Below are 26,493 nucleotides of genomic sequence, written 5' to 3'. Positions count from 1 at the left end.
TTTGGTCTTGATCGATCGTTAAAAAAGTCAACAAGATCCTATGTTTAAAGTAGTAAAATAAAAGAGTGTAAAAAAAAAAATTCAATTCAATTAAATAAATAAAATAAACCAATAAAATTAAAAACTAGATTTTTAAATGAATGTTTTTTTCTAGTGTTAAAAATATATTTATTTATTTAACGAAATATTCGGTTAAATAATACATGAATTATTGATAAGAAAAAATATATTACACGCAACACGGCCTCCGTGTAGTTTGACGTTAAAAGTTATGCGAATTAAATTGTCTAGAGATCCCGCACTGTTCTTGAACGCATCACGAATGTTGTCGCTCACAGATAATAATAATACATTTAATTCAAAGATCACTTTTGTCACTCAAGAGAATTAAAAAGGCCAGAAATTGGCGGGAACCATCGGGAAAATCAGAAACATTTATTATTTACACATGAAAAGAAAGACAGAAGATGACGTCACAGATAAACGTAACCTACTCTTTTTATTTTATCATTAAAACATTTCCTCTTTTAAACTTTTGAGCACGAGAACAGAAGCACGAGAGTCACGAGCTCGACGACAGAGACATTCAGGTGTTTTACATTCTAAAACAAACAGGTCTACAAATCAAAACGACAGCAGGTGTGACGCAGCTTTTGTTTACAAACAACTGAAGAAAACAACGAGGCGAAGTTTCTCTTTTTTTTAGCGACTTTAAGGCAGAAACCTCCAGAACATTCCAGAGCGACGATGGAGAACAGCGGGATCTGTTAATAGACATTTTCTGCGTGTTCTCTATCGGTAACACACACACACACACACACTGTCATACACACTCACGAACACACACTCTCCCTTTCTCTCTCTCTCTCTCTCTCCCTCACACACACTCAGAATACTGAAATCTCCTAAAAGTCTTTGGTCGATTGAACGTGTTGAATGATAAAATGGCGTCACGTGTGTGTTCAAGGTAAATCGAGTCAGTTTAATACTGCACACACACACACACACACACACACCTTCTCTTTTAATCTCAAAAAATCAGACCAAACTATTTAAATACACATGAAGTGACGTCACGCTCCTGCAACAACAACAACAACAGAAATAAAACCATCTGTACAGACACTCTATTTACAAACAAAACTGCCATGAAATAATAATAATAATATTAAAAAATACCTGGACGGCGCTTCTCTTGTTTTTAACTCTCCTGGTTCTACTTTATCACATGTTCTACAGTCCAGACCGGGTCAGTTCGGCACCGGGCGTTAGTGTATCAGCGGGTTCGAGCCGGAGCTCTGGTTCTGGTGCGTGAAGTAGTCACTGAGGCCTCCGGACAGTCCCGAGGAGAAGGCGGGCAGCGCGGCTCCGAGCGGCGGCCGCAGGGCGTCGCAGGCTCCGGGCGCCTGCGGGGAGCTGGAGGACGAGGCGCGGCTCTGGAGCGCGCCGCCGCCCTGCGCGCTCATGGACGGGTGCGGGACGTGCGGGAAGAAGTAGCTGGTCTGACCCGCCAGCAGGTTGACGGAGCACGGGTTGAGGGAGTAGGTGGCCCCGGAGCAGGGCACCGAGAGCCCGCAGGGCACCGCCGAGGCCGCCAGGGCCGCCGCCGTCAGGTGGTGCGTGGCGTACGGCAGGTCCGAGCCCACCAGCCGGTCCATGCTGAGGCCGTTGGAGGTCGGGAACGACGAGTGGTTGGAGGCCATGTTCTGGGTCAGCATGGTGCTGTAGGACATGGGGTGGCCCGGGTAGCCCGCGGAGGTCCCGTTGTAGCCCATGGCGGCTCCGGCCCGCGGGTGATGCAGCGACAGGAAGGGCGACATGGGCCAGTAGAGGGAGCCGGCCCGGTCCATGAAGGTGAGTCCCGAGGTGAGCCGCGCGCCCCGCTTGAAGGCGAGCTTGGCCCGGGACGTGGTGGAGCGCCGCCGCAGCTTCCCGGTGGTGCCGCCGATGAAGACGTCGTCGCTGCTCGGGTCCAGCATCCAGTAGTTGCCCTTGCCCGGGTCGTCGTAGTGCCGCGGGACCTTAACGAAGCACTTGTTGAGGCTCAGGTTGTGGCGGATGGAGTTCTGCCAGCCCTGCTTGTTCTCCCGGTAGTACGGGAAGTTCTTCATGATGAACTCGTAGATCCCGTTCAGGGTCAGTCTCTTCTCCGGACTCTGCCGGATCGCCATCATGATGAGCGCGTTGTAGCTGAACGGAGGCTTCTCGAACTTCCCGCTCTTCTTATCGTCCTTGGTTCCGTCCGGGTCCTTCGGGTCCTTCTTCTCGTCGCCCTTCTCATCCGGGCTGATCTCCTCGCTCTTCGGTTCCGCTTTGCTCTCCTGCGGCGCGACCGCAGCTGGAACTTTCTGCTCGGCGTCGTCGGTGCCGGTGCCGGCGGCGGCGGCTCGGTGCTGGACGTGCAGGTGGTGTTGGTGGTGGTGGTTCTGGTTGTCGCTCTGCACGGCCTCCGGCACCAGGCTGTTGATGGTGAAGGAGGATTTGGGGATCATTTTCACCTCTTTGCGCTCTCCCATGTCCAACATCACCGAGGCTGCGACGGGGCCGAACTCAGCTGGGTCTCGGTCTGGTTCCGAACTCTTGCCGGAGCGAACAGACGGGGAGAGGAAGAGGAAGGAAGGAAGGAAAGGAAAGGAAGGGGGGGACAGACGGGAAGAAAGAAAGTATGGCCCAACAAACTATTTCATGTTCGGTTTGGGGGAGAAAAGAGGAAACACACACACACACACAACACACACGCACACACACATCGATAGGAGACAGATAGCAGCAATTAATTAGCGAACCGAGACCGCAGCGGCGACGACAAACATTGGCCGAACCTCCCCGTCCTCCACCAACCAGAGGAACCCAACTATTAAATATTAAGACGTCCTCCGAGCCCGCAGCCAATCGAGGGGCTGGAAAAGAAACACACACACACTCGCTCACACACAAACACGCGCAGACACTTACACACACACACACACGCACGAGGAAATGGACCTGAACTAACTGGAGATTGAAGCGCTCAACAAAGATCGACATGCTTTAGTCAAGTTAAAAAATATTTGAAAGAAATATCTAGTTTTATTACATTTATTTAAATCATTTTTCTTCTAAATTAATTCATGTAAACGTGAAATATTGACGCGCACGATGGAATTAAATGAGCTGTCACGTCACTAGGAGTGTTATGTTTGAAATATGCAAGATTTATACGCCCGGTGTGTGTATATATATATATTTAAATAATTATATTTTTTAGAAATTCATTTGTTACAGATGTATGGTTTTATCTTCGCACGCCTACGAAGTGAGTGGCGTGCACGAACACACACACACACACACACCTCCTCACCCATCTAACCAAAGATGATCGCGAGCAGAGCATGCGCGTTCTGCTCACATTAACACAAATATTTTCTAGACAACTGTTTACATCGATAAACAGTGGGGAGACGGAAGCGTGCGTGCGAAAGGGGGCGTGGCCACACACACACACACACACACACTCGGTCAAACGCATCCAAGTGAAATGTTTAATAACGTGATCTGAAAGATTATTTTCAACACAATAAATAATATGGTGTGGCGTAAATAGACGTTTGAATATCATTTTTATTTCTCTCGCCCCACACACACATTATGCCTTATCTACATCACCTATGTATGTATGTATGTATGCATGTATGTATGTATATACATATATATATATATATAAAACAACAATCATAGCAGATCAGCGTCCACCATTTCACTTCATATTTTATATTCATATATATATATATATATATATATATATATATATATATATATATATATATATATATATATATAGTTGTATACATATTATACATCATTGAATATTGTTATTTATGTGCAGTGATATTTTTTGATCATCTTTATATATGATCTAATTTTGTAGTCGAACCTATATTACGTGTTTAAATACTTGCAACTGAATGTTGATTTTACAAAAGTTTAAAAACCAGTTGTTTAAATATCTCCGAGTTTCCAAGTTTGTTCACGAGTGAAGGGAGGGAAGTAGCATCAGGACCGGACTTTCGCTTCTGGCTTGGACCGATTGTTCGATACGAGCTGAGCTATAAGACTCGGCTGGACTGGTTCTGGTCTCCTTTACGTGCGCTTTTCGTAAAAGCTGTGAGGAGGCCCAAGACAGAGCAGATGGTGCTGGATGGGTCATCGCTTGGGTTTAAGCTTGGCTGTGGTGACCCAAAGTGACTTTAGGAAGTGACCCTCTGACCTATGAACCCGTCCAGTTTTCAATCATGACCGAGGACGCCACCTGGTGGCGGACAGGACATTGTCGCGTGGTTTTTAAATAAACTAATGGGCCAACATCGACTCTTAAGCGAAATCTAGTCAAGATCCGGAGCTGTACTGAAGTGTATTCTCCATAAGTCTAGATAAAAAAGGGTCACCTGTCCACTCACCTGTCTGCAGATGACTAAAATATTTAAGGGGGCTCTTCTTCCGTCCCGAGGTTGGCTGTGGCGTGGACACGTATCCGAGGGAGGCGACTAACTTGTAGGAACCACCAGGCTTCTTCTCTGGGTCGTGATTCACCCCTTCGAACAGTAATTCACTCATTTTCATTTATTTATGTATTTATTTTTCTGGGGCCGCAAATATTCTGTTGTAAGAAACGAGAAAGTCTCGTGTTACGCTCTCAACATGTTTAGTCTGGGCTCACGTGCCGCAGAATAAACGGTTTACTTTCCATTCACTCATGACCACGAGTCCCGTGTGTCTGCCACGTTTATCTTTTACTTGTTTCATTGTGATTTTTTTTTTTTTTTTTTCCACGTCAGGTGGAAGTGAAGGTTTGCAGCTGCGCAGCTTATTACTGTGCGGACAGCGGCGCTGCGTGGCCATTTTGAGTTACTGCAACACGAGTACAACGCTGGAAATCTCTCCCGACACAGGTTTCTATTCTAATTCTTCCTCTTGTGAAGCAGTTATTTAGTGTTTATTAATGTGATGCATACTTTCTTACTTCTGCACTGTTATTTAGAATATGCGTTCTCATCCACAGTCTCAAAAATGTTCAAGATGAGGTTGAAAAACAATGTATGTCAAAATCATCTTTAATTTTTATAAGTATATGAAGTTTGATCAGCACATTTTTCCGTGTTAAAATGATCACTGTTCACAGCTGCCCGTGTCTCCATTTGGACACATGTTGATTGTCGTATAAGACTTATAAAGGCACAAAAGCTAGCATGCTAACACATTGATTCAAAGCTCATCTGAGAAAAGGACACAACAATCATAGCGAACCATATCACTTTCGCCGTCTATTTCTTGGTGAAAAACTTTCGGAAGACGTTCCGATTGGACTTATCCTTGGCCTCTTCCATTGCTTCAGCCTCAGAAGGTGGAGGGGGTGGAGGCACTGAGGGGGGTGGAGGCACTGACAGGCTATATCTGCTGGACGCACCTGACGACAACAAACATAATGAATGTTAGCACGTATTGCTAGCTAGCATGTTAACAAAGGGACACAGTCGTGGCTAATGGCTGAAGCTTCAACAGATCGCCCCAAATATCCAGGACTTTAAATCTACGAAAAACATAGCAGTGACCCTTGACCTGGGTCAGTGTTCCCATTTCCCTCCCGGTACCGGTGCTTGTTGTAGTAGGTGTGGGGGGGTTTTGGCGGTGGCTGGCTCTCTGTGGGCCCGCGTCGCCCGCCGCGCTCACTTCCCTGTTCAGACGTGAGCGCAGCATCAGAGTGCTTCTCCACACTCAAGGCGAGCGACGACTCACTCCTGTACACCAATGAAGAGACGCCTGGCGTTAGCATCTCAGCTAACAAACCGTCAGGCATGTCTAAGCTCAGTTTAGGACCAACTTCCAAAAAAAATGACAAATTGTTGAAAATGACAAAAAAAAAGGTTTGGTAAAGAGGAATCACACCTTAACCACAGTCCGGAAGTGAAGCCTATTAGTTACTAAATCATTCCTTTATGAACTTTGGGTTAAACAAACTTCGGCATCAACCTGTTGTTCTACCATGGGACACAAGGGGGCGTCAACCACACTGTAAGTAAGTAAGTAAGTAAGTCATTTTTATTTGTATAGCGCTTTTCCAGACCAGGGTCACAAAGCGCTTAAACAATCAAAACAATATTCCACAAAGTATATACTTTAAAGGTCAAGATAAAACTGACTGTGCATGTGTGTGTGGGGTTGGAGGGCACCTTGAATCTTCAGAGTCGCTGCTCGATGTCTGGTCGCAGGTCTGAAGTTTTTTCACCCACAGCCTCTGCAGGTCAGGGGTGGAAGCTGCAAGCAGATACTGACTTCCATCTCCCAATCTGCACACACACACAAACACACTTGTTATTTGTGCACAAAACCAAAGAAGCGAATGTGACTCACATGAGTCTGAAGGTGTTTTCCCTCCTCCTGTAGTAGACGCTCTCTCTGCAGACAGACCCGCTCACACTGATGGGAGGCCACTTGGAGGTTTTCTGAGTTTCATGAATATAAGCAGAGCTTGAAAAATGTCTTTATTTCTGAAAGACCTAAATCACAGCAGCAGTGGACCAATTTAATTGGATAAAATTTCTAAAAATGGAGACAGCATTTGAGCAGATATACCTGTGCCGCAGCGTTTATGTCCGAGTAGAGACTCAGAATCTGTTTGTCAAGGACGGCAAACACTTCCTCCCAGTTGTCCTGACCCTAAGTCACACAACGCAGTCAAGCATGACACCGTGAACAGTACCTTATCATAACCTACCAAGCTGCCGCTCCTCTTCAGCTTGATCTGAAGCAGACCCTCCATCCGAGGTCTCCCCTGAGGAGCAGAAGAGGTCAGTAAAAGGAAAGTCTCAACAGGACCTCAGGAGGAGAGAAAATACCTCGATGGTGGTTGTCGCACTGAAACCTGACTCTGGCTCTTGCACCACCTTCACCATCTGCACTCTGAGTGGAGGGGATGGGGGAGCAGCCAAAGCAGTTTTAGAAAACTCCTCAGATAGTTGTAGATTCAAATTAGGGGGGTATGAATCCAAATCAATTAGCTGCTCATCGATCTGTACTTCCATGTGTTTGTCCTCCGCTAGGTGAAAAGGAGGAGAGAGGGAGGCAGGAGTTGATAGAGAGGGTGGAAGGGAAGTAGGTTCAATCTTCAGCATCTTTGGCACAGGGGGAGGAGGCTCAGTAGGTGCAACTAGTTTACGACTTTGGACCGAAGAATGTTTGCAACTGGGGGCCAGAGATTCCAGGATCTGCTCTGGAGTGGATTTTGGCGAAACAGGAGGATTTGTAGTGGGACTATCCACCTCAGTGGACCATCTGGTATTACTCTTGGGTTCTGGAGGAAACATGGATTCTTTTAGGGCTTCATCCATTCTACCCCTTACGGAACTGGATTTGTCTGAAAAGGACAATCTTCTAGGGGGACTGGAGGTTCTGTCCCTGAGATACATTGATGTCTTAGGAGGCTTCTGGTCGCTTGGCATACGGAGGGAAGACACACGAGCTGGAGGTTGTCTGTCTGAAGTGTCTTTTTGTTCAAGAAGACCAAGGCGTTTCTCTCTCTGTCAGAGGCACAGAGGAAGGACATGGTTAGCTTTACATGTTTTTTTAATCTATATACCAGTCAATCTTTATAGACATACTTATGCAACCCAAACATTCCCCCCTGTGACCAACCTGAGTGCGTTTCTGCTGGAGGGCAAGAAAGCGCTCGCTCTGTGCCTCTATCATGGCCTCCACATCCTCCTGTCGTTTAAGCAGGTCCAAGACATCAGACACTGAGTCCTGAAGAGAAACCAGTGGTAATTAGAATATCTGACTCTAGCTGCCTGTTAAGAAGGCGACCCTACTGTGGGACCCATTGATATAATTCAATAACTGAGCAAAACTGATTATTGTCAAGTAAATGTCATTGCAGTTTTAAACACACGATAATCAAAGAAAAGAGGCAGAAATACAAGATTTGATGGTGGTTGAAATCTCTAGAGAGAACCGCTTTATATGGACTCACCCCATAGTCATTTGCGATCAGCGATCCCTCATTGGTGCTTAGCCAACGATCTGCTTGCTCTAGCTCCCTCTGCAGGACTAATATCTCCAGCTCCTCCTCGTACCTCTGCCGAGTCTCCTCCCAGACGTGCTCCACCTGCCACTCTAGCTCCTGCAGCTCACTCAGCCGCTGCTCCACCTGCATCAAGTTGTTGGAGGTCAGGTACGCCTGGTCAAAGGTCCCGCTGATCTTACCTCCTGGGTTAGGAAGTTCCCGTCGTTCATCAGTCGCTTTCCGTCATCCTTCACCACCTGTGACCTGACCAGGAGCCGCTCCATTTGCACTCTCAATTCTTGATGTTTCTTGAGAAGATGTTCCAGGTCTAAACCTTTAACACCATGGACCTCCCCGTGGGCCAGGGTCAACATCTCCCTCAAGCGCGACCTGGATAAACGGACACACACCAAGACCAGTCCATCACATGTTGTGTGCACTCCTAATTAGTATACAAATATGCCAAAATATTGAGCCAACTATATTTACTGTACGTATCAGTCTTTTGGGCAACAAAATATTATCTGTCCTACCAGATTTGGCTCTGTGCCAAACTTTTTGGTGTAAGCTAAGGGTGAGACAATGAATGTGTGACCTGGAGAACCTACATGAGTTCAGTACAGTGTGAGAAGTATCTCTGGACGAGTTCCGCCTGGTCCAACCAGTTTCGTCGCTGGCTGGTCTTGTCCTGGATCTTGGTCCAGTGGACCTCTAGCTCCTCAAGCCTTTGAGCTACAGCAAATTTGGCCTGGGGCTGTCTGATTGTCAGTGTCTGTCCCTCTTCATGAACCTTGGTCACCTCTTGTAAGATCAGCTCCAGGTCTCTCTGGTGGGAGACACAAGTATGACTATACTGACCTGCTGAGACGGTTAATTATTGGACATGTTCTTGAGCAATATTTCACCTCAACAGTTTTGTGTTGCTGCAGCAGAGTCTGTACAGACAGCAGATCCTGTTCTTCTGAGTCTAGAATTACATCCTTTTCAGACATCCAGCCCTTTAGCTCGTCTACATCATGGTGGAACTGCTGGAGCTGCTTCGCTGATTGAAGTTTCTTATAATAAAGAGGAGACAGATGTTGGTCACTCACCATTTATTCCCAGTACACTTAACTGATAGGAGCAATACCTCCTCTCTGTTTCTGATGGCACTGTTGAGGTCATCCCACAACTGAGCAAGAGCCTCATCAGTTCTCCGAGCCTGACTGTCCTGCTGTAGGCCATGACCCAGCTGCTGAACCGTTGTTAGTCGGCTGCGACCCAGGTTACCCACCTCTGACACCAGAACTTCTAACTTTTTCAATAGAATCTGTGGAAGAAGAGGAAGAGATAAATGTTCTGAAGGGCCAAGTCAAAAAAAGTGTCTACCTCCACATCCTCCAGGTCCTGGCCGAAGTCCTCCGACTGCACAACATTCATTTTAGCAGTCAGCCATGATTGGAGTTCCTTGGCTTGTCTATCAAATTCAAAGAGGCGGAGCTTGTCTTCAAGGTCAGTTCGCCGGGCACCTGATAGACGGTGCAGAGTTTCCAAGAGTACGGTAACAGCTGGGAGACTCTCAGCCACGAGGTGACTGCAGAGACATGAAAGCTCAGCAACGACATCCCAAACTCTGGAAACAGAGCAATTCTTGATGGTCACCTGCTTGGATTTCTTAAGTTCTGTAGTGATGCTCCCGTCTCCACCAGCCGATTAAGAGTTCTCCTCTGGTTCACCATTTCCCCATTCAAAATGTCCAGTTTTCTCAGCAGACTCTCAACTGTCTCCTGACTCCGCCCACAGTCTTGAGACTCGAGTAGGAGGTGCTGCTCGTCTAACCAGTGGTTCAGTTCAGACACCTGAACAAGTGCACACACCCAAAAATTAAACATATAGATCAGAAGGTAATACATTTAATCATCAGCTTTGTACCCTTACCTCAGCCAGAAAGGTGTGGATCCCAAGTGCCCCCTGCAAGTCCTTCCCTTTTTGCTGTGCCTCCGTCTGCAGCTCATTGTGAAGGCGCTTCAGCTCTTCTAGACGCTCCTGGATGTCATGTGATGCAAAGTGGCGACCTCTCACCTGGTTTTGGAGGACTTGAATTGAGCATGATATAGAAAAAAGGAAACAAGTATATCAACTGCTCACCAAACTCCTTCCTGTCTCCTTGACCGCCTGAACCAACTGGCTGCGAACTGAAATCTCCTGCGTCAGCATCTACAATGCGCAGCGTCAGAGTTGACTGGTAAATATGGCTGATGTGTAGATAACTTCCCAGATCCCAACAGTTACAAATTCATACCATGTTTTGTTAATGTTTTACCTGGTGTTTGTGCAGCAGCTGCTGAGTGCCATTCAAGGTACTGCCGAGGTCTTTAGCAGTGACAATAGGCAGTCGTTCTCTGACCCACACCAGCTCATCCTCAAGGTCTCTGGAGAACTGAAAGAGTAGCTGCCAGGATTCCAGACTTTCACCTCTTCGCTGCAGCAGCACAGACAGACTGTTGTACCTGTAGCAGGTGTCAATAAGATTCAACTTTAGTTGCATCACATTGTGAGTGTATAATTACAGTGACAAACTATAGCTAGCATTTGTCAGCCGTATCATCTTGGCAGCCAATTGGTAGCTTTCTCAAGTACGAGGTCAAGCTAAGCTGTCAAGCTCAATTTTTTAATTTTAATGTGTAATAAAGTAGACCAGTGGAGTCCTCAAACCTGTGGATGTTGTTGGCCACTCTGGTCTGGACTTCCTCAGCCCGAAAGTTCCCCTCTGTCTGGAATTTCTGAGCAGACTCCATTAAGTTCTGAACAGAAACCCACAACTGTATGAGTACTTCTTCAGGTGACAGACTTGTTTGGCTTTTATAGACGTAACCTGGATCCTGTCCCGTTGTCCATCGACCTCCTGCTCTAGTCCCTGCTGAGTCTTCAGAAGCCTGATGACAGACTGCAGGTCACTTCCACAGTCCTCAGTGCTCAGCTGCTTCTCTACTGACAGAATCCACTCGTCCATGTCGTCCAGTGCGCGCAAGAACTGCAGTGCCTGAAGGGAACATATCGCCGTCAGTTCAGACAACTTTCGGGTGGCCTAAATCAAAAGGGCCCACCGTACCTGGTGTGCCTCTTGCAGCCGAATCCTCTTTTCCTTGCAGTTCTCAACTAAAACATTCCAGCTGTCCGACAGCTCCTGAAGCCGCAGTCTTAACTTTGAGTCCATTGACCCTTGGCCCAACAGAAGATGTTCTGCCTCCTGTAGAGACATTTTACTTGTAACAACCAATTAGAGACCTGGTGTAACCTCCCATAATGCAGATATTCATGCCAGTCATTCTCAACGGTTCAACAATGTCAACACTAAGGCAGGACTAGATGATTGTGTCATGAACACACTAACACACCTTGGTCACATGGTCCACTCTATAGCGGTTTGCGAGAATTTCAGCCTCAAAACTTTGATGTTTCAGGAGTTTGGACTGCAGGTTGATTGGTTCTCTCCAATTCTCATCCAATGCGACTGCGTTACGCTCATTCAGCCAGACACACACCTGAGAGAACACATAAAGGCACTTTAATATTGCAACCATGTGAAGTGAAGTGCAGTACAGTCTAAGTCCCGTAGAGTTTAGCAGAGTCCAAGACTAGTATAGCAAAGTTCTAGTAATGTTTTAGTCTACTAGGGTCCAGGTCCAGTCTAGATCAAGTAAGGCTTAAATCCAGCAGAGTCCACTTTTGTAGAGTAGAGGATGAGCACCTGGTAGCTGCCATAAAGACATTTTTGAAGAATCAGTGATTGCGTCAGAGCTTCGTGTCGAGAGACAGTCTTCTGCAACAGCTTAGTTTGTCTAAATAAGAGGAGAAAGGTGTAAACATACAAGTCAACAAATATGTACGTAGATAAGTCAGATCAGGTCACTGTGTGTTACCTAGTGAATAGTGCATTGCTCATGGCCCGGATGTTATCTGAGTCATAGTGGTGCTGTTTGATCAAGCTCTGGGCCAGCTCTTCCACCTGTTCCACCTGCCCACCCTCTGACTCCAGAGTTTCCTGGAACTGAGCATGTTTTCTCTGCAGAATCTCCACTTCATCCACCGAGGCCTGTGGACCCATAAATTAACATGAATCCGGGACAACTGAGACCTTCTAAGGTAAGTTTGTTACCCCGAGATCCAGGTTGGTCAGAAAGGCCTCCTTGTTGTTTATCCAGCTCTCGCACTGGTCAACAGAAAGCAGGAAGAGCTGCAAAGAGCGGGCCTGCTGCAGAGTCCTGTTCTGCTCCTGCCAGGCCTGGTCCAGTCTAGCTTGAGCATCCTCTAGTTCCTTCAGTGCCTTGTTGATATCAGCCTTTGAAGTGTGATGGGACTGGATTAGCCTCAGACCAAAGTCCCTGACTGAGGCCACACGTTCTGCCCGAGCATCAATCTCGGTCTGGAAAATGAACTGTGAGTGACATGGACCTTGGGATGTCTTGGTTCTTGTCCATTCTTTTGTGTCTTACCTTCCACTCCTGATGCTCTGCCAGAAGTTTCTCTGACTCAGTTCTGGTTTTGGGCAGACCCTTGTCTGCCATCTCAGTTAACTGTTTATGGCTCCAGTCCAGCAGCTGGCGCTGGTTTGCCTTGAAAAGCTGCAGCTGGTGGGACTCCTGCAGTTTCTCCATCCTAAATGAAGAAAAGGGACATCTTAGCGTGTCTGTGTCTCTCTTCATATAACTCTAACTGTCCCTGTATGAGTCTCTATGAGTGTTTTTTCAGTACCTCAACTGCACCTCCTGATTCAGGGTCTTCAGGGTCATCTGCACCGTGTTGTGTTTCACCTTCAGTTTGTCACTCAGCACTGATCCAGAAGACATGTGGCCATGAAGAGCTGCCTCCAGGGTCTGCAGATGAGGTCATGTCTCTCATGCTGGAGTTGTGTGACTGTTTTCTTTTTAGTGTAACCACAAACTGACCTTGAACCTCTCCTGGATCAGACACACTTCTCTTTCTGCCTCTTCATGACGTCGGATTAAATTCTCTACACTCTCCACATCCATGCCGCAGTCAAGCTGTTGTAGCAAAAGCAACTGCGAACCCACACACCCACATACACATATATATATATATATATATATATATATATATATATATATATATATATATATCATCAACAATGAGTCTCAGCACTTAAAAGCATTGCATGATCCAGGATACTGACCTTCCCGTTGGCTTGGTCTCTGACCTCTTCAAGCTCTTGAATAAGCTTGTGGATAAACAGCGCCCCCTCCAGTCTCTTTTTGTAGGTGTTAAGGTCACCTTGAAACTTGCTCCACCTGAGGCAGTTAAGAAAAAGGTAATTAAAAAGGTGCCCTCTGTGGTGGTGGAGTGTGTGTTATCAGGTTCACCGATCATTTAGCTGTTTACTCCTCTGTTGCACGGTAGCCAGTTCATCAGCCCCTCCTTTCTTCTCCAGATGTGATGCCATCCGGTTGATGGCAGTAATGTGGGCATCATCCACAGTGACCTCCTTTTAAATTAACATCACATACTCTGTCAACTGGACACTGGTCCAGGAACTGCTTTGGAGCACTCCAACTGCTGGAGCAGCAACAGTAAGGCCTTAAGAAACTGTTTACTCACCCGGTCGGTAGTACCACGAAATTCTGCCAGTTTCTTCAGCAGTTGAAGACCATGCTCATAGTCCTTCCCAAGATCTCCCACATTCACCATCACCTCCTGAAGTAGGTACAACACACTTTCAATTATACTGGTCCTATGTTGTATGTTATCTTTTTGTCCCGGATGTGAATGGCAAGAACCATGAGCTTCTAGAGAAATCTTCCCACCTTGTGTCGGATCCAGGTCTCCACCTCCTCAACCTTCTGCAGGAATTCCAAGAAGTCTCTATTGCCCTTAAGGACTCTGCCTCGCGCAGCCACACTATTCTTTAGTTCCTTCCAGTGGAGCCTTAGTGTTCTGGCGCTGCAACTCACAGCTGATGAGTTGGAGTGGTGAAGAGCCTCTAGCTGCTCTGCCGCCTACAAAAAAAAAATCTGGAGTCTTTAGGCAGCTGCCCACATTCATTCTCAGATCAGGTTGCTCACCTGTAGCACAGCATGGATAATAGGCCGGTGGGCCAAAATCTCTGCTTCAAACACCTGATGCTTCTGCAGCAACTTCATCTTGATCTGCAGGCTGCTGAGATCCATTTTGCTGTCCTCAGACATCTTCTGCATCCGCTCGCTTACCCACTCCTCAGCCTTCAGAGAAACTCATATACAGTAATAATACTCCACGCAAATAGTTTGCCATCAGCTTTTACCTCAGTAACATCCCTGTTGAAGATGTATAGTATCAACGAGAGCTCCAGCTCTTCTCTGCGACTGCTGGACAGCTCTCTGACATTAGCACGTCTTTGTTTAAGGGTTTGCACCTCCTGGTGGATCTGTACGCTCTTTTCTTTGCTCACTAGATTCTTCAGCTGCTCGCCCAGGTGCCTCAGAGTCGACAACTGAGAAGAAACCACAGCTTCTTTAGTTTATTGAAAAATAGCCTTCTTATCATAACATGGGTTCCACACATTTACAGACACCACAATAATCATAATAACTTTCTTGTATTCAAGCAAGGTGACACTGTTGCGTGGCCTGGCAGTGGTTCTCACAATAAACTAGACACTACCAATGCCCTCACCTTATCATCCTGAGAGATCAGAATCTTCTCAAAAGCTTCATGTTTTTTTATCAAACTTTCTGTCTCATCCACTGTTTTTCCAAGATTGCTGTTCAGGAGGAGAATCTGTAAAACACAGAAGAACTCGCACTTGGCTCTTTATCAAGGTTCTTGTCAAGACCTACTCCATACCTCCTGTGCGGAACTAGTTTTTTCCAGACTTCGCACATCTCTGTAGAAGACCTGCTCAAGGTGGACCAAATCCAGCCAATCATGCTTCCTGTTCCACTCCTCCACCAGAGCATTGCGATGACTCTGTAGCATTTCTAGCTTCTCGGAAACCTGAGAAAGTGCGAGAGCTTTGTCTCTGAGCCTGGACGTGGACTCAGATAAAGTCTTGGCTACTTGGCCCTTGACAGAACTGACCTCTCTTTGTTGAGCAGGGTTCAGTCCCTGCAGCTCCTCAGCCAGGTCCAGAATCTGCTGGTACGTCTCTTGCCGGGCCTCCATCTCAGCCCACAGGTGCTGGTGTTGACCCAACTGGAGGTCTGACGTTACCACATCAGTGATGCTTTCCCTTACCGCCATAGAGCAGGTCAGTTGACTACACCACAGAAAGAAGTCCTGTGCCTGCAGCCACATGACCATAACATTTTCACATGTATTCCATTCACTTGATCACCTGACTGTCCTTCTTACCGCATTAAAAAATGTGTATCTTTTACAAGTGAGTTTAAGCTCATCCTCTCTCTGCTCTGCCACTAGTTTTAGCTCCTCCCAGCGGTCAACAACTTCCTGCTGTACTTGCTGGAGACGGAGCCTTAGCTCTGGGGAACATCGCTCCAGCACAGAGTCCACGTGGTCCAGCTGATCCTGCAACTGATACACCAGAAAGGGAATCAACCATGTGACATATGTTCATTAAAGGTTGCCTTTGTGGTACCTGCTGCTCTGTGGCGGCCAGCTCATACAACAGCGCCTCGTGTCTCTTTAGTTGAGCTGTTGCTCCCCGAAAATCTTTTGCCACATCATCCGGGATGCTCTTGAGTCGCTCCTTCAGGTGAAAGAAGAAAAACACAAGAACATGTATCATGACACACTAATACAAATGTTGTACACAGGACTTCCGCTCTCTGATTTAAAAGAAAAGTCCTTCTTTAAAGTTGTTGAAGTGTTGAGACCTTAATGAGTGTCAGAGCTTCACTCAGCTCACTATGAGCACGGTGACCTTCTTCTGCCTGCTGCAATTGATCCTGGCGGTCCTTGGCTTTGGCCCTCAGCTGATCCCAGCATGTACTGTTGGGAGTAACATCATCACACCACAAGTAGACATGCGCACAGACGGATAACACCTGAAAGACAAACCTGAGGTTTTGTAGTGTCTCTCTGACCGAGGAGCTCTGAGGGTGTTTGTTGTTAATCAGTCGAGTACCCAGCTCTCTGCACATACTCAGTCGCTTCTCCCCGACTTCCAGCTGCTTATAGAATCCTGAGAACTTTCCGAGTAGTATCTAGAACATACATAAGGGGATGAGTGGATTACGAAAAATTGTTGACTTGAGTGGTATATATCATGCAAGGGGTGAGATACCTGCAGGTGCTGAAAGTCTCCACCCAGATCTGATGACTCAGCAGTCCGTCTCTGCTCTTTCATCCAATCACTAAACTCTGAAGAATCTCGTTTGAACTCGTGCAGCACCAGAGCTTCTCTTAACCTCTGAACCCTGAAATCGACATAATATGACTGTAGAATCTCCTCATTGGTGTGTCTGCACGTTTCTCACCTGAGGCCACCTCGATGGTGTAACTGCTGGTTCTGGTCTTGCAGCCTGTTGAATGTTCTGTTAAGTTGTTCCAGATTCCACTTGTGAACGGCCTGCTGCACCTGGACCTCCAGCTGGCCCAGCTCCACCTGCAGAACATTCAACTGGGCCTCCATCACCTGGAGAACAAACTTGTTTAGCATCATAGTGACAGTCATTGAATGAGTTTGATTCTGGGATTTTCCTCGGGTTTAACAGCAGGTCAACTACACTTTGTTTGTGTAAGTATATGTGTGTACCTGATGTTTGGTGATCAGTTTCTGCGTAGCAGTTAAGTCCTTGCCAAAGTCGTCTGAGTCCATCAGTCCAAGTGCTTCAGTAAGTCGAGCCTCCAGTTCAGAGCAGTCCAGTAGCAGCTGTTAAGAGTATGAATCGGATCTTCACATCAAAACAAAAAAACCCACATCAACCATCACCACTCACTTGTTCTCTGGTCATTGCCTTGCTCAGGTGAGCTGTCCTCATGCTGCAAGCCTCGTGTAGCTCCTCCCACTCTGTACTTAGGTGGCTGCACCTATCAAACCAGAATCAGAGCAGAAACAGAAGAAGACATTGGGTATTGTTGTTTGTTCAAGAGAAGATGAGTTGAAAAGTACCGTGCAAGGACTTCCTCTCTGTCTGTTGGCTGTTCTTGAGCGAGCCCTTGCCCCTTTTTCATGACATAATTAAGGTGTTTTGAGTGGGCTTGAACTTCTGCCAGCAGCTCCTGCATACACAACAGCAATCAGGTATTTTTACAGGGTTTTGGATGGGATCCCTGTATATACCTTGTGTTTCTTCATCATGCTGGTGGCTCCTGCCAGTGTTTTGTCGTAGCCCGTCGACCCAGATGCAGGGAGATGTTCTAAAATCCAGCTCAGCTCTAGATCCACGTCATGAAAAAACCCGAATAACTGCACAGAAGCCTCTAGCTGTGCCCTGCGGGAGTCGAGCGGGTTCTGCAGGGATTTGAACCTGGGACAAATATTCCTTATTTTCTGAAAAACACCTGAAGCTCTTCATCAGCAGTGGACAGACTCTTACAAGTTCAGGTAGATGTCAGTCTCCCGATGGATGCGCTCTGAGTCAAAGTGGTTTGAGGCAAGATGTTTGGCTCTGCTGACGATGGAATTGATCTTGTCTGCCAGCTCCTGTGCCTCCTGCTCCAGCTGCTGATGCTCCTGCAAACATAAACATCAGCTACAAATCACTTAGTCTTACAGCATTGTCACATGTCTACATCCGACCTTCAACAGCTGCCGACTGGAGCGAAGGTCGTGACCTTTAGGAGCATTTGTCAACATCCACTGGATTGTTTCGATCTTTAGTTTGGCATCCTGATAGGAAGACAGAATTCAGCGAGAAGATCAAGCAAAAGCCATGGGCCTTGTGGGGTAGTTTGTCGTTTATGACTTGCCTGTAGCAGCTCCATTAGCTGCTCCTGCTGACCTGCCTGCCTCAGCTTGTCTCCTTGTGCTGTCATCTTCTGCTGCAGTCTTCTCCAACTAGTGCTGAGCTCCGACGACTTCCTGCTGATAGTCTGGCTGTTGAAGTGCCCATGGGCAACCATCTCCTGTCCATGCTGAATGCGCATATCAAGATCATTAGCCAGGTGTCAGCAGCAAAAGGGTTTGGTCTCCGGGTAGAACCTTACCTGGACTAGACTGTCCAACCGGACCTGGTTAGCCTGCATCTCCTTCTCTGCAGCTTCGTGTCTCTTCAGCCTCCTCAGAATGTTGGGCGCATCTCTGTGAAACTCGTCTTCAGCTACTTTCACCTTCTCACCCATCCAGATGGTCAACTCATCACAGTCCCGAAGGAACTCCTATTCCCAAGAGCTGTGTGAGTCTATGTGTGTGAGTGAAGTGTATGTAAGTTTCTCACCTGAAACTTCCTGGAGTCCAGCAGAAGACTCCTCTTCTCTCTGCACATCTCCTTCAGTCTCTTGTGTGTGTTCTGGATGTCCTGACTTCTGTTTTTGATGCTGATGACAAACAAGATGTTTTTCATCACCTCCACCCATTGATAAGTCAGTAGATGATTGTGTGCTCACAGTTCGGCATCTGGGTGTTTCTGATGAATCAGGTCAATGCCCCGATCGATGAATCTATCAACTCGTTGTTCCAAAACCTTTAGTTGAACCTCGAGTTGCTCTTGGCGACCCAAAAGAGTGTGTACACTGTCAACTGACTCCTAAAACACGAACATGCACACTTATAACATACAAGGTGACTCAGAGCTGTGTCCACAGTTCACGTGATTTCATTCTCACCCCAACATCCTGGACCTGAAGCCGGGCCTCGTGTCCTATCAGTGTTGCCTTAATTTGGTCAGCCTCGCGGTTAAACCTCTGAAATTCCACCTCCTCCTCCAGACGCTGATTCTTATGTGTCCACAGATGCTCCAGTTTGGACCAATCAGCTGTCAGCTGGTTCAATGACCTCTCAACATCTTCTCTCCCCATCGTCAGACTGCTCCCTGACTTTTTAATCTCCACTAGCCTAGGAAGAACAAGGGGATTGATGAACATGATGCCTCCCACTGTCACCTTGTCTAGTGAGCCATACCTTCTTCTCTGCTCCTCCAACTCCAGCCACAGCTCCTTGTGTTGCTCCAGAAGAGCAACAGTGGAGGCCAGGTCAGCCCCTGCCTCCTTCTGCAGGAGGCGCTCTTTAATCGAGCCCAACAAGATCTGCTGTTCCTTCACCTGAAGCTGGAAACTGTGCAGCCTGCGTGCCTCCTCCAAGTGGTGCTGTTTCTTTGCAGTCTCACTCTTAACCTGCAGATCAAGATTGGTGAAGCTGCTGATGTCAGCTGTGATGGTTAGTTTGTCACCTTTTTCAGCAGGAGCTCCAGTTTCTCCACTTCTTGCATGATGGCAAGGCTCTCTTCAGGACTACATTCTTGCTTCCTGGAAGAGAGGAAATGTTGTCACTAAAATTTCAGTTACACAAATCTGGTTTCCGGGTCCTACATTCTGGCGACACTTTTCAGGTAGGCGATCTTGGCCTCCAGCGTCTGAAGTTCCCTGAGGTTCTGGATGTGGGTCTCCTCTCGGGCCTGGAGTGACAAGGAGCTTGACTCTGCTGCAACCAAGTGAGAATGCAGCTGCATGCGCGTCTCCTCGCAGCTGAGCAGGAATGACTGCACATCTGCCGTGCTCAGCAACTCCCGACCCTTCTGCTCCTTCAGCTCTTGGATCAGTTCCCATCTAGCCACAATGTTGGCTCATCAGTAGTTATTATCATTGTAAAGTTTAGACACATGGGCCAGAGCCATAAGCATGATGTAAATAAGATATCAGTGTTCTTACCTCCTGCTGACTCTCTTCTGTCTGTTCTGGATCTCCTTGAAGTCTCTGTGTTGGTTGAGCTCCTGTCCTGTCTTTATGATGTCATCAAGACGATCATGCCCACTCACCAACTCTGTCAGAAAGTTCTAGATTTAAAAAGCAAGGTGATCGTTGAGAAACACATTCTATGTTTTTGATGCTCAATATCAAGAGACAGTCCATTGTTGTCATGATTATTATTAACACCACCAACATCAATATTTTGATCACGATCATCAACAATATCATCACCACATCTAAGTAACATTTTGTGCATCACGCTGTTGCTTAGTGATCACTGCCAAGGTCACCTCATATTTTGCTTGCAGGACCCCCAGGTTGTCATTTTCAGTATGGAAGGTTTTCAGCACGTTCTCCTTGTCCTCCATCCATGATTCGAACTCCTGGCAGCTATTGTAGAAACGATGCAGCAGCAGTGCCTCCTGGAGGGCCTTTGTTTTCGACTGTAGAATAAGACATCGACTTGAGAAAAAGAATGTGACATTGTACATAGTTTGGCTGTTCCTCTGGTGCCCTCTCACCTGGATCATATGATACAAGGACCTGTAGTCCTGGTCCAGACGGTTCTGTGCCCCTTCTATGGTTTCTCGCTTATACTCCGGGTCAGGGAGCCATGTGGTCTGTATCTCAGTGGTTCTGCGACGCGTTGAGCGCTTCCACCTTTTGCTCTGTGACTTCAAGCTCTTGCTCACTGACACCCCATTGGCAGAGGCTAAAGGAGACTGAACAGATTGAATGATCTGTTTAACACTCATAGAAAACATTCAAGGTGTTTGTGGATATGTGTTGCATCTATCTCTGGTCAGTGCACCAACATGTCTGCAAAAAAGATGTGAAGACTGTGAAGCAACAAAGGGCTTTATCTCTGATGAGACACTTTTAAGCAAACACCTGGTTGCACTGAGCATTAATGTTGTCAAGAGTTTGGATTCCCACCGCTGCTGGGAGAATCATCAGAAATGTCTTGGGTATTAACTGCTGGTTCCCCCGACTGTCGCAGGCCAGGACCTGGTCATTAGCTGGGTCGGTGCCAACAACAGTCACCATTTCGTTCCTGTCCCATAGAAACTGACCTGATGACCCAGAAATTAGACTTTTAACTCTGAGGCAGGTCCAGCTCTCTGAGGAAGAGATCCACAAAGTGATTTGGATTGTTACCTCGACTGAATCTGAATCGGACCTTGGCCTGGATTTCCTCCCTTTGGCTGCCTACAGAATGGACGCTAGTTGATGATGCCATGACTCCTTGACCATCGTCCTCATCCGAGGACTCGCTAGATGGGAACACCATGACATTGGGTGGCCCGACCTGGTTTTAAAGGGGAGACCATTTTGTTTTCTGGACATGAGGTTCACAGGTAAGAACTCACGGTCAAAGCTGTGAGTGTGGCAGCACTGGCGGCCTGCTCGGACAAACGCTTCATTTCCAAAGTATATGCTGACATTTCCTTTTCCAACCATTGGTGACGCTGCAGCAGCGCTAATGAACTGGACTCATCCTTGCCCAAATCCCCACTGGTCAGCAATGGCTTCTTGTCTGCCAGCCAGGATTCTGCCTCAGCAGCATCTGCAAAGTACTGGGCACATGAGGTTTAGTGTGAGGTTATGCGACACATGTCTGCAGGACCTACTTGTTTGATGGTTGCAGCTGCATGCAACATTTGCCGACGTGCATTCGCCTCTTCTCTCAGATGACCCCACTGCTTCTTTAGGGTTCTGACCCACTTCTGGACAAATGGTTGGCTCTCTGGACCCTGTCTGGAGAGCAGATCCTGACCACGACCAAGGACACCCTGGTACAGAGCTTCTTGGGCTTGTAGCTCCGCCTCCAGTACCTGGTGAAAAACCAGAGTCTCATTCCAGAAGTTCAACTATCTACCAGTATCCATCACGCAACCTTGTGCTTGAGATGAGCCTGCATGATCTGGTTGAGATCTCGGCCGAGTCCCACTGAGTGCAGCCGCAGCCAGCGCTCATACAGCCATGACTCCAACTCCTCGCAGTCATGGAAAAACTCAAAGAACCTTAGCTGAGACTCCAACTGTCTTCTCCTGAAGCAAGGAGAACGTGTACATTTGACCGGGGTGAGTCAACTTTACATACAAAGGCACAAACCTGCTGCTGCCAAGAGAACACAGGGATTTGTACTGTGTGTGAAGAGCTCTCACTCTGCTCTCCAACTGGTGGCTGACTTTTCTCTGTAAAGACAGATGACAACACAATTGTTAGTCAAAACATATGAAGATGGGCAGGACTGCAACCATGCTTGTGCCAGACTTTGAGTGCTTTGTTGCTGATGGTGTTGATGGTTTCACCGTGGGCAGAGATCTGAGCTTCCAGAAGGTCCTGAGCCTGCAGAAGAGATTCCACCTCTGCTAGATGCTTCCCCAGGTCAGTGCTCTCAGCCTGAGACTAAAGAACACAAACTAGGCATGGGCAAATCGGATGGCTTTCAAGACCCAGTTCATTGAATCACGACTCACCTGTAGTTCCTTTAGGTCTTGTGAGACCAACTCCACATCTCTAAGGATGCTTAGTGTCTCTACTACGTTTCCCAGAATCCCTTTCTGCTCCTGCAGCTGCTGCAGTAGATCTATCCATCGCTGGCTGATGATCTGCTGCCTGAACACAGAGAAAGTTGTATGTGTGGTCATGTGAGTTAATGTGTCAGTGTAGGTTAAGTCTGACCTCCTAACGATCTGGTCTTGACTGTGGTAGTTTCCTCTTTGGATATCCTCTGCCATGTCTCGGAGAGCAGAGAAACGCGGCTCTCTGGCCAGAGCGTCAGTGGCCAGCGCCTCTAGACGGCGAGCAGCGGCATGAGCTTCCTCCAGAGTTGACAGTCCTCGGAAGTCCTGCCTGCGGATCAGACGCAGGGTGTCGTCTAAGAAGCCCTCCCTCAGCGTCGCCTGTGAGAGAGTCAAATAATTGTGGAGATGGCAAATGGTCCAGCGAGGGAAACGTTACCTTCCTGGCAAACTTCTGGGCCAGCTGCTCCAGGTTCTCCAGATGCAGCAGTGCCTCCTGCATGGCACGCTCACGCTCATGCTCAGCTTTCTCCAGCAACAACCAGCTTTTCTCGATGTCACTTAAAGTTTTACCTTCAAAGAGGAAGTGTCCACAAAGTCTTGTAGATATTCATGTTTCAAACTTATAATATTGTAACCACATTTATAATAATTTAATAAATAAATTGCTTGAATCTTGAAAAATGTATATCCTTTTTGACTCTGCAGTGGTCTACCTTCAGGTGGGTTGTAAGCCCATTGGTTACTAGCAGCCAGCTGAGTCTTGAGGGAGAAGAGGTGAGCCTCGATTGCCCCCCGCTCCTGCAAGAGAGACGACATCATCAGGTGGTTACAGGAGCGTAACTATTGGGTCCGGTCTTACCTGGTACTTTGGTGGTTTCTCCACAGTCCTGTAAGACTTGAACGCTCCCATCAGCACCTGCATCTCCTTCACAGAGTTAGGAAACCTGCGATCATTCAGCTGAACCACCTGACGACAAAAAACACCAGTGAGTGGCATTATACCCACCTGTCTCACCGGGCATTGCGACTGGTCTGTGGTGTTCAGTAGCTGTTGTTAATGTACCTGGTCAGAAACAGAGTTGACCCGTTTACAATGCACTATGAGCCATGTTAATTTATTGAAGAATCAGTCTAATCTGTTGGAGAAGGCTTCAAATATCTGCTGAAGGATGTTTGGAAAGGCTCAGGATCAAGTGAGAGTAGGTGACATGTAACACATAGGTTTCTCCGGCTAACACTTTCAGAAAAGTTCTAACCTTGGTTCTGATCCAGTGAAGCAGGTCCGAGACCAGCCGCTCATACTGGGCCTTCATGGCGTCCAGGTCCATCAGCATCCCAACGATCTGAAAATAAATGGAGAAATTAGTCTTTTGAAGTTTATCTAAAGATACAGGATGGAAAGCCAAAGACAAAAACAATCCTTGAGAATGATGAGAATAAGCAAGAACTTCCAGGTAAAGAGAAGTAGGTGCTGGACTGTCAGAATAATATGGGTCAACAACAGGATGGAAATATGCCAAGAATTGGGGTAGAGCATCGGTACAAACCTTTTGCAAAGATTTGGCAGATGATTCTCTTCTGTGTCCTCTCTTTAACCATTGATAACTCAGACTTCCTCCAAGTGACATTCCGACACTGTAGGACTAAGATAGAACCAATCCGGGTTGCCACCTTGCTCAATGCCCTTATCACATATCCCTGCATTCACTGGTGAGCCACACACCTGGAGCTACCAGCTTGCCTAAGAGACGCTTGAATCACTCACTCTTGGACACGGAGACAGACCGGAACCTTCTTTACACTTGGCGTGACCTCACGCCAAGTCACTCTCAAGTGACTCCAGGTGATACGCTGCAAACCACGCACATGTTAAACCTGGAACTAATCCATCAGTAGCTGTCTCAGATTCACTCGTCTCACTATATAAACCATCAAATTCCTTAAAATCCTCCTGCTGAGTTCAGCTCCCGCCACTGCAGACACTGATCTAATCTGATAAGATTAGCCGCTTAACCCACCTTTCCTAATGTCACGTGACCCTGATCTTCACCTGAGCCGTCACATGGCAACACTATTCCTGTATCTTCATGTATGAACACAACTACACTTGTGTGTAATTCAGATAAGGAAGGTTAGACACAATAACAGCAGCAACCCTCAGACCAACCTTGGCCAGGCGCTTTTGCAGGGTTTGCTCCTGCCTCATCCTGGAGAAGTAGTGGTAGTAGAGTGACACATAGGTCATGATGGACTTCTCCTCGGGCTGAGCGACCAACATGTCGTCCACCTCCAGCAGCTGCATGATTCCGAACTCTCGCTCTGCCAGAGAGAAGGCGTGGTCCAGGTTACGCCGTGGCTCGTCGCCACGGAAACGGTGGTAGTCGAACAGATCGGGTCTGTGGAAGATGACGTGGTTGAGTCGGGTGTGTATTCTCAAAGCGAGGTCGTTACCGGTGGGCGTGGATCAGGGCGTTGAAGGCGAGTCCGTCTCTCCAGCTGCGGGAAAAGTCCTGAACGTTGACGTCACGGTATCCAGCTGTTTTCCTCTGACACCAGATCAGTAGAGCCTCTTTGGCCGAGCGTCGAGCCACGCTGGTTCCGCCATCGGGCTGAGGCCAAAACAAGAAGGACGTGAAGTGACGTCTCGAGAGAGAAAAGGCGCACAGGAGGTTCTCACCTCATCCAGCTGGATGGGTCCGATCTGGAACCTGAGTATGATGATCCACAGCAGACCAAGGATCAGAGTCCGATCTCCATCGACGATGTTCTCTGGGCCGATCAGGTTCACCGGGATCTGAGGAGCGATGAACTTTCAGTCTCACTTCATACATTTATCCTCTTCCTTATGTGAATTTTTTCTAGGATCTATGTTTTCATGAAAAGGCAACTGATTCTCAAATGACGCACACTATTGTTTTACTGCTAATGTCGAGATATTCTTGTAACGGTTTGTAACACTTTTATTTTTCATCGTGTTGTACACACTTTCGCCACCAGATGGCAGCATTGCTCCGGTTATCGATACGTGTGATCGCCACTTGGGTGAAATGACGATTGAAAGATCAGTGTGTGAGTTCATGTTTCATGACACTTCATCATTAAAAGAGTCATTAAACATTTCAAAGTGATGATTGACAGTTCTGAGGGTGATTATTATCAGTTCAGAGTCTGATGATTGACAGTTCTAAGAGTTATGATTGTCAGGTCTAAAAGTGATGATTGACAGTTTGTTCAGAGGGGGATGATCGACAGTTCTGAAAGTGATGATTGACAGTTCAGAGGGTGATTATTGTCAGTTCAGAGTCTGATGATTGACAGTTCTAAGAGTTATGATTGTCAGGTCTAAAAGTGATGATTGACAGCTCTTTCAGAGTCTGATGATTGACAGTTCTAAGAGTTATGATTGACAGGTCTAAAAGTGATGATTGACAGTTTGTTCAGGGGGTGATAATTGACAGTTCTAGAACTGTTAATTGACAGTTCAGAGAGTGATGATTGACAGTTTGTTCAGAGGGTGATAATTGACAGTTTAGAGATTGATGATGGACAGTTCTAAAAGGGATGATTGACAGTTCACAGGGATGATGATTTACAATTCAAAGGGTGACAGTTTGATTGACAGTTTGTTTCGAGGATGATGATTGGCAGTAAAAGTGATGATTGACATTCCGGAGGGTGAGGGTATGATTGACAGTTTGTTCAGAGCGTGGTTATTGATGGTTTGAAGGGTAATGATTTACAGTTTTAAGTGTAATGATTGACAATTCGGAGGGCGAGACAATGCAGTCACAGAACCTCCTTGGTCTTGAGGAAGTTGATGGCCTTGCTGTTGTTCTCCAGGAAGTGAACCCTCATTCGGCCGCGGCTCCGAGGAGGCAGCTTTTCCCCCGAGATGAGCTCCAGCAAGCGAATCAGAACCAGACCAGACTTGAGCTCGGTGTACACGTCCTCCACCCTCAGGTCCTCCTGTCATAATACACTTGAGTGTCCAGCAGAGGCAGATGAGGATTTTCCGACTCATCGAGAACTGACCTGGTTCTTCTGAAAAATGCTGTTGACCCACTTAGTGAAGGTTTTCTTCTGGATTGTCATTCTCTGCCCCTGCAGCTCCCGCACTCGGCCCAGTCCGTCCTCGTCCACCTCCAT

At 47.1% G+C, this 26,493-nt stretch overlaps 2 protein-coding genes across 2 annotated transcripts; both read right to left on the bottom strand.

Moving 5' to 3' along the window:
- Window positions 1–480: 480 nt before the first annotated feature.
- foxg1a (forkhead box G1a) lies at window positions 481–2,895 on the bottom strand. The gene has a single exon (XM_087780294.1). It carries the CDS (start codon window positions 2,523–2,525, stop codon window positions 1,269–1,271), a length of 1,257 nt encoding a protein of 418 aa, XP_087636420.1. The 5' UTR covers window positions 2,526–2,895; the 3' UTR covers window positions 481–1,268.
- Window positions 2,896–5,121: 2,226 nt separating this feature from the next.
- Window positions 5,122–26,493, bottom strand: sptbn5 (spectrin, beta, non-erythrocytic 5). The gene is made up of 78 exons (XM_087780579.1): window positions 26,380–26,493; window positions 26,143–26,313; window positions 25,025–25,141; window positions 24,799–24,956; window positions 24,515–24,743; window positions 23,604–23,690; window positions 23,207–23,314; window positions 23,061–23,145; window positions 22,784–22,917; window positions 22,505–22,725; window positions 22,300–22,438; window positions 22,094–22,228; window positions 21,932–22,014; window positions 21,714–21,867; window positions 21,448–21,651; window positions 21,187–21,393; window positions 20,975–21,125; window positions 20,753–20,889; window positions 20,338–20,538; window positions 20,107–20,259; window positions 19,778–19,902; window positions 19,439–19,675; window positions 19,300–19,375; window positions 19,032–19,243; window positions 18,737–18,965; window positions 18,518–18,657; window positions 18,349–18,448; window positions 18,119–18,289; window positions 17,882–18,046; window positions 17,712–17,801; window positions 17,509–17,645; window positions 17,253–17,439; window positions 17,082–17,191; window positions 16,909–16,999; window positions 16,725–16,841; window positions 16,447–16,604; window positions 16,254–16,386; window positions 16,028–16,173; window positions 15,844–15,958; window positions 15,606–15,716; window positions 15,362–15,541; window positions 15,089–15,292; window positions 14,855–15,004; window positions 14,684–14,788; window positions 14,313–14,501; window positions 14,095–14,250; window positions 13,837–14,028; window positions 13,631–13,726; window positions 13,396–13,517; window positions 13,209–13,323; window positions 12,964–13,077; window positions 12,770–12,891; window positions 12,511–12,673; window positions 12,174–12,440; window positions 11,938–12,110; window positions 11,766–11,856; window positions 11,413–11,559; window positions 11,127–11,264; window positions 10,890–11,057; window positions 10,730–10,818; window positions 10,338–10,524; window positions 10,163–10,231; window positions 9,953–10,096; window positions 9,677–9,873; window positions 9,404–9,608; window positions 9,165–9,344; window positions 8,941–9,090; window positions 8,644–8,861; window positions 8,236–8,425; window positions 8,003–8,179; window positions 7,669–7,776; window positions 6,873–7,553; window positions 6,752–6,808; window positions 6,610–6,693; window positions 6,388–6,479; window positions 6,207–6,323; window positions 5,596–5,774; window positions 5,122–5,443 (listed from the first exon to the last, which is right to left on the bottom strand). Exons 1-78 carry the CDS (start codon window positions 26,491–26,493, stop codon window positions 5,301–5,303), a joined length of 11,997 nt encoding a protein of 3,998 aa, XP_087636705.1. The 3' UTR covers window positions 5,122–5,300.

Source organism: Callionymus lyra, chromosome 18, assembly GCF_982586985.1.
Source record: "Callionymus lyra chromosome 18, fCalLyr1.hap1.1, whole genome shotgun sequence".
Taxonomy (NCBI): domain Eukaryota; kingdom Metazoa; phylum Chordata; class Actinopteri; order Syngnathiformes; family Callionymidae; genus Callionymus; species Callionymus lyra.
The sequence above is the reverse complement of the archived record's forward strand: the minus strand, read 5'-3'. Positions and strand labels throughout refer to the sequence as shown.